This window comes from Silurus meridionalis, chromosome 26 (genome assembly GCF_014805685.1).
Source record: "Silurus meridionalis isolate SWU-2019-XX chromosome 26, ASM1480568v1, whole genome shotgun sequence".
NCBI classification, from domain to species: domain Eukaryota; kingdom Metazoa; phylum Chordata; class Actinopteri; order Siluriformes; family Siluridae; genus Silurus; species Silurus meridionalis.
The window spans coordinates 18,665,991-18,673,490 of record NC_060909.1 but is presented as its reverse complement, the minus strand read 5'-3'; the positions used below and the strand labels follow the sequence as shown (position 1 = coordinate 18,673,490).

Sequence of the window (7,500 nt, the reverse complement as noted above, 5' to 3'; positions counted from 1 at the left end):
GAAAAAACAAACAAACAAACAAAAAAAAAAAACTAGCGCATCCACTAGCCTACGAAACTACGTCTGCTAGTTAGCATGAAAAAAAAAAAAAAGAACCCCAAACAACAACAACAAAAAAAAAAAAACGCTCCAAACTGAAAGTGTGTGAAAGCTCGAGAAGTGCACTAGTTAAGTCGCGACCGCACACACACACACGGCTGTTCGCGGATCTCCTGCACGTTAGCACTTACAATCCAACGGAAAGGTTTTTTCTCACATACATATATATATTTATATATATATTTATATATTTATAGATTTAGATTTCGATCTATATATATATATATAATCACAAATAAAATACAGCGGCTGTATATTTATATATGTATATTTTTATAAAACATCTCAAACAAAAAGTTCTTCTCTGTGACGCTGTGGGTTTCCTCCGCACGCAGGAGATTCGTCCTCTTGCACTATGTACACTTTGTTACAGGGGGTTTTGAAAAAAAGCGTTCGCATTCGTCCCTCAGAGGGAGACGAGATGTTCGTCCGTGCCCGAGGGGCTTCTGGAGGATGAAGTGGTCCAGGAGCACGGGGGCGTTTTAGTGTCATGAGCGCGGCTCCCAGCGGTTGTCCAGATACTCGAGCGAGGAGCCGAGCAGGGCGGCGAGCTCGGCGCTGATCTCCACCAGGTCCAGCAGCTCCTTGCTGTCGGGCAGGAAGCCGTCGAGCTCCTCTGGGCAGGAGAAGAGCGGGCTGAGCGACACCTGCTTGTAGAACTCGGCTTCGGCGATCGTCACCACCTCGATGTGCGAGAAGGTGGAGCGGAAGGCGCGCGCCGACATCTTCAGCCGCTTCAGCACGTCCGAGAGCAGCAGCCAGTTTCTAGGCCTGAGGAGAAAGAGATAGCAGAAGGGTTAGGAACGAGAGAAGACAACTTCTCACAAAGAGAGGCTAGCACTTCAGAAACACCTTAGAAGCTTTAGCAATTCACCAGACTGGGATCGATGATGAACGGACAATTGGTGTTGAGGATTGGAGGGGTTCCTCTCAAGGTTCCTCTCAAGGTTCCTCTCAAGGTCAGCACAGATAAAATGATACGCCCAAACTTATAGGCACTCAACTGATCCATTCTGTTATACGCTTCATCTCGTCGTTAAAATCGCTAAACAAATTCAAACGTTGCTACAACATCGCTGTGATGCGACAAAGACGGTAATCTCGCTAGCACTCTGAAATCCAAACTTTAACTATGGTGTTTTTATATCGCTGACGCTAACGACGTGCTAATCACAGAGAACATCTTGCTAGGGTTGGGAAATGAAAATGGACCTTTAGCTACAACGTTTTTTTTTACGGCGCAAAAATTGTTTGGAAAACCGTGTGTTTTTGTTTCCCCCAAGAGAACGAACTAACGCTTTTTGAACAAACGTGTCTACCAGGTGGCTTCGACTCAGGATATTATTCACCACCACACGAACAACTGACGTCACAGCTACTGGTTAGCGACACGTGTCCCCAGAACGCTTATACAGGCGTGTGAGGAAGCGTTCCTGCTCGTGTTTATTAAACATTTTTGGATTTTGCTGGATTTCTATATAAACTCGTGAGGCTGCGAAATGAAAGCGTGTCTGCGTGTTCGCCGTAGACAGAAGATCTGGAGATGGAGAGACGAGATGCTGTAAAGACGTTCTGCTGTTCTGCTGTGAAGCTGCTCTGGCTGAAGGAAAAGCTTGTGGGTGGATTCTTTCCTTTTTTTTCTTTTCTTTTTTTCTGTTTCATTCCTTCCGTAGCGAGAGTGTGTGTGTTTTCGCTTCCGACGTCAAAACCAAGTTTATGCAGATGTTCTCTGTCTCTCTCTCACACACACACACACACACACACACACACACACACACATATGCACGCGCACAATTACGAAAGCAGCCTCAAATGCACAAAAGATGCTCGGCCTCTCGCTTGCCCTGAAATACAATAGGTTACAGACGCACAAAAAGCTGAGACAAAGCCTGTCTGATGCGAGCGTGCACACACACACACACACAGGAGGAGAGAGCGGTAACAGGCAGCGCTCGGTCGATGGCACTTGAGGCGGTGTGTGGGTCTCGCCGAGCGCCGGCAGGATGAATAGAAAGAGAGAGAGAGAGGAGAGAGAGAGAGAGAGAGAGAGGAGGAAATGCAAGGAGAGAGTGTGTGTGTGTGTGTGTGTGTGTGTGTGTGTGTGTGTGTGTGTGTGTGTGAGGGGGCAGAGCAGAGAGGCCCCGGAGGCACAAGAGAGCCATTAATACTGCATCAGCCGGCAGCACACAGCGAGAGAGAGAGAGAGAGAGAGAGAGAGAGAGGGATGGAGATGGAGCGGAGACGGGGGAGGGGAAGTGAAAATTACACAGAACGACGAGCGCAGCAGCTGAGAGCGTGCGTGCGTGCGAGAGTGTGTGTGAGTGTGTGTGTGTGTGTGTGTGTGTGTGTGTCAGTAAAGCTGGGACGGAGACGGAGTGGGAGGTAATTAGCCGTGTCTGTTTAGCGGCACGTCGCTAGGATTCAAGCGTGCTGAGTCTCTCTGCCTGTCTGTCTCTTTCAGTTTCATCTACCCCTCTCTCTGCCTGTCTGTCTGTCTGTCTCTCTCTGCCTGTCTGTCTGTCTCAGCTGGTCAGTCTCCCTCTCATTCTAACTGTCTGTCTGTCTGTCTGTCTGTCTCTTTCAGTTTTGTCTACCCGTCTCTCTGTCGCTGTCTGTCTGTCTCTCTCTGCCTGTCTGTCTGTCTCAGCCGGTCAGTCTCTCTCTCTGTCTGTCTCTCTACCAGTCTGTCTGTCTCTTTCAGTTTCGTCTACCTGTCTCTCTGTCGCTGTCTGTCTGTCTCTCTCTGCCTGTCTGTCTGTCTCAGCCGGTCATTCTGACTGTCTGTCTGTCTCTGTTTCTGTCTCTCTCTCATTCTGACTGTCTGTCTCTCTCTCATTCTGACTGTCTGTCTCTCTCTCTCTCATTCTGACTGTCTGTCTCTCTCTTATTCTGACTCTCTGTCTGTCTCTCTTTCTCTCCATATCTCTGTCTGTTTGTCTCACTCAGGCCATTTTTATACTCCCCATCTCTCTCTCCGACACTACGTCTGTCTTATTCTCTTCAGTCTTCTCTTCCTGTTGATCCCTTTCAGTTCTGTTTCAGTTCACTCGTTTTCTCTGTCTTTCTCTCAGCTCATCTCATTTTTTCACTCGTCTGACACTTCTGAGCTCTCCGTCTCGTTCTGTCACTCTTTTCCACTCTTCTTTTTTCCTATTTCGCTCTGTTGTTTTTTTTTGTTTCAGTCCTCCTTCTGTCTATGATCTCAGTCTTCTGTTTCAGATCTCTTTGTATCAGTTTGTTTTTTCCGTCTCTCTCTCTCTCTCTCTCTCTCTCTCTCTCTCTCTCTCTCTCTCTCTCTCTCTCTCTCTCTCCTCCCTCCTCCCTCCCTCCCTCCCTCCCATGTGTCTCGTTCAGTCTGAAAGCCGGACGCTGATCCGACGACGGAGCGTATTTCCGTTCTCCCACGTTGCGCTCCAAGTTTTGTTTCGCTACATAAAGCAGGGGGCGTGGCCACGTCCTGGAAAAGTCACTGATGTTTCCTGAACGCAGTCCAGCATTAGGATCTCACATCGCATCGGACGATCTGATTGGACGCGTTTGATAATGCTTGGGGTTTATTCGCTTAGTTTAAGTTCCATTGCTATTGTTAGCATTTGTACGAAAGATTTCCAAACCGATTTATTCAGCAAACCCATAATCCCCAATCGATAGCAGAGTACCGTAATTCCCAGTTGCCTGGCAACCCTCCGACTCCTCATAGCTCCTGATAGCTGTCATGTTTCCAACCTTATAGTCCCTTTTTATGCCGAAACCCAAATATCTTTTTTTTTTTCCCCCATTACCTAGCTTGAGCTTGGCGTCCGTATTTTTTTAGTTGCCTAGCAACAGCTTACCTTTAACTATTTCAACAGAGTGCATTGTCTGGTCGTGTTCCATGAGGTTGGAAAAAGTTCACTGAGTTCTGCCCCTACTGTGTTTCTGAAGTTCTGAAGTATAGAAATCTTTGGCGCACAATGCAGGCTGAACCTCAATCCATCACACGCACGCACACGCGCAGACACACACACACACACACACACACACACACACACACACACTCACCCTTGTGAGAGAGACACCTGGATGTTGTAGCAGGGGAGCAGCGGTCTGTCGGAGAACTCAAACTCAAACACGTCCCTCTGTTCCTCATCGTCGTCCTCCTCCGGACCAGGAGGGTCGGCCAAGACGTCAAATGCTGCAGCATCTTCACCAGGCTCTGAGACAGAGAGAGAAAGAGAGAGAGAGAGAAAAGAGAGGGAGAGAAAGAGAGAGAGAATATAAGTAACTTTGGTTCTATACTGAATACTTTATGCACACACTTACACGTATCTTATTACTGAGACCAAAAAAAGAAGTAAAGAAGGTGTGGCCTTTGTGGTTGTTTGACCGTAAAGGTGATAAAGTAGGCGTGGCCTTTGTGGTTGTTTGACCGTAAGGTGATAAAGGAGGCGTGGCCTTTGTGGTTGTTTGACCGTAAAGGTGATAAAGGAGGTGTGGCCTTTGTGGTTGTTTGTAAAGGTGATAAAGGAGGTGTGGTCTATGTACGCCTAATAAAGGAGGCGTGGCCTTTGTGGTAAAATGAATAGGTGAGTAAGGAGGCGTGGCTTCTGGTTGTTTCACTGTACAGGTGCAAAAGGAGGTTTGGCCTTTGTACTCATCATTTCCAAAAAGAGGAAACTAATCAGCCTCAGTAAAGGTGTTAGAAGGGGCGTGGCTGTGGTTTATGAGGGCGTGGCCAGGACACAGATCCCTACATGGATGACCTGCTAGTCAAGACCGAAACTGTTTTGCACATGGGCTGGAGTTGCACAAGTTTTATGGGATCCAGTCAGATGCTGTAAAGGTATTTTATTGTATCGTCACCTGATATTCACGCACATGCAAATCCTCTTTACACACACACACACACACACACACACACACACACACACTCACCCTTGTGAGAGAGACACCTGGATGTTGTAGCAGGGGAGCAGCGGTCTGTCGGAGAACTCAAACTCAAACACGTCCCTCTGTTCCTCATCGTCGTCCTCCTCCGGACCAGGAGGGTCGGCCAAGACGTCAAATGCTGCAGCATCTTCACCAGGCTCTGAGACAGAGAGAGAGAGAGAGAGAGAGAGAAAAGAGAGGAGAGAAAGAGAGAGAATATAAGTAACTTTGGTTCTATACTGAATACTTTATGCACACACTTACACGTATCTTATTACTGAGACCAAAAAAAGAAGTAAAGAAGGTGTGGCCTTTGTGGTTGTTTGACCGTAAAGGTGATAAAGGAGGCGTGGCCTTTGTGGTTGTTTGACCGTAAAGGTGATAAAGGAGGCGTGGCCTTTGTGGTTGTTTGACCGTAAAGGTGATAAAGGAGGTGTGGCCTTTGTGGTTGTTTGTAAAGGTGATAAAGGAGGTGTGGTCTATGTCGCCTAATAAAGGAGGCGTGGCCTTTGTGGTAAAATGAATAGGTGAGTAAGGAGGCGTGGCTTCTGGTTGTTTCACTGTACAGGTGCAAAAGGAGGTTTGGCCTTTGTACTCATCATTTCCAAAAAGAGGAAACTAATCAGCCTCAGTAAAGGTGTTAGAAGGGGGCGTGGCTGTGGTTTATGAGGGGCGTGGCCAGGACACAGATCCCTACATGGATGACCTGCTAGTCAAGACCGAAACTGTTTTGCACATGGGCTGGAGTTGCACAAGTTTTATGGGATCCAGTCAGATGCTGTAAAGGTATTTTATTGTATCGTCACCTGATATTCACGCACATGCAAATCCTCTTTACACACACACACACACACACACACACACACACACACACACACACGCACGGAGAGTAAAAGACCTTGGCCTTGAATAGCTGCACCCATGTGACGTGAATAAAGCTCTATGTGTGTGTGTGTGTGTGTGTGTGTGTGTGTGTGCGTGACAGAACAGCGCTACAAAGCCTCATTTGTTTCGAAGGCTTGCGCTGTTATCAGCTGCCCCGCCCCCGCCCGGCTCTCGCTGCCGCGCCTCCCTCCCCCATTGCTCCCAAACTTTATTAGCGTCTCTCCATCTCACGTCTCTCCGAACGCGAGGAGCCTCCCATAGTCTTCCTTCCTCTCGAGTCGTCCCTGATTATAAAAATTAGGAATTAAGTTGCAGCTAGCCATGTGTGAACTAGCGCAAACTAGTGGTCGATGGATGTACTCTACGAATTTGATCTGTGTTTTTTTTTCTTGGAGAACACTGTTCATATTTAAATGCGTAGCTGTGAACAGGAGGAAAAAAGTGATTGGTCCAACACAATTTGGGCGCCTCCCCATATAGTTTCAGATTGTAGCTGTACAAGCGGTGACGTCTTTCCATCCGTCTCTCGCTCTGTTTTTCCTCTTGATGTTGCTGCGTGATTTCACTCGCGACCTCACGCTTCAGCCAGGAAATTTCGCAACCTCGTTACTACTACGACTCGCGTCAAAGTGTCACGTGACCATCCGAACCCACCACAAAGTGACACGTTCTTGCCAAGGATGGAAAATATAGCCAGGCGGTCTCTCTCTCTCTCTCTCTCTCTCTCACGCAGGTGTTGTTGTCGTGAGAGCTTCCTGAACATTCCGCTCCACCACTCTCTCCCAGAGGACGCCCCCCCCCCCAACTTCCTCTCTCTCCCTCCCTTCCTCTGTCCTTCACTCGCTCTCTCTCTTCCGCCCCTTCTCTCTCTCTCTCTCTCTCTCTCTCTCTCTTTTTTCCGGAGTCCTTCTCACGCCGCTCGCGCTACGCCGGCTCCTATTAACGCTGCCTTCCATTAAGCTGCACTGCACGACGAGTGTGTGTGTGTGTGTGTGTGTGTGTGTGTGTGTGTGTGTGCGCGCAAATGCTCTTCACTCTTTCCAGTCCGCGTTGGCGTCGGCGCAAAGGCTCAAAGCGAACGAGAGGAAAATCAGACCCCCTCCTCTTTTTTTTTTCTCTATTTCACCTCTCTCTCTCTCTCTCTCTCCCTCTCTCTCTGTTTTATAGTCAGGGTTTTTCCGAGGCGGCGCTTTAGCCGACAGAGGCTCCCAAAAATAGCTGTCTGTCTGTCTATCCATCTCTCTCTCTTCTCTGTCTGTCTTTATCTCGACTATCTCTCTCTCTCTCTCTCTCTCTCTCTCTCTTTCTTTCTATCTCTTTCTCTGTCTACCTTTCAGCCAGCTCTAGTCTCCTTCTCTTTTTCGGAACTATTCCAGGAATTCTCAGAAGTGTTCTGGAGCAGTGCAACACGCTCAGCGTCTCCTCTCTCTCTCTCTCTCTCTCTCTCTCTCTCTCTCTCCTCACACACAAAGGTCATTGACAAGTTTTTCGTGTGTTTTTTTTGTACACATACCACATGCGCATGATTGGGGGAAAGAAAGGACGACAAATTCTGCTTCATTGGTGTAAAAAAACAGACAGACAGACAGACAGAGAGAGAGAGAAAGA

General features: G+C 47.9%; 1 protein-coding gene across 4 annotated transcripts in view; it reads right to left on the bottom strand.

The window, feature by feature from the left end:
* bcor (BCL6 corepressor) overlaps positions 1 to 7,500 on the bottom strand; it is a 55,157-nt gene that overhangs the window by 286 nt on the left and 47,371 nt on the right. For all 4 annotated transcript variants that reach the window (XM_046840663.1, XM_046840662.1, XM_046840664.1 and 1 more), the window contains 2 exons: positions 5,014 to 5,167; positions 1 to 870 (listed from right to left, as the gene is read on the bottom strand). The exon at positions 1 to 870 is cut by the window's left edge and continues 286 nt beyond it. In XM_046840663.1, the coding sequence (XP_046696619.1) occupies positions 588 to 870; positions 5,014 to 5,167 (437 nt within the window). In that variant the 3' untranslated portion in view covers positions 1 to 587. The remainder of the gene's footprint in view (positions 871 to 5,013; positions 5,168 to 7,500) is intronic.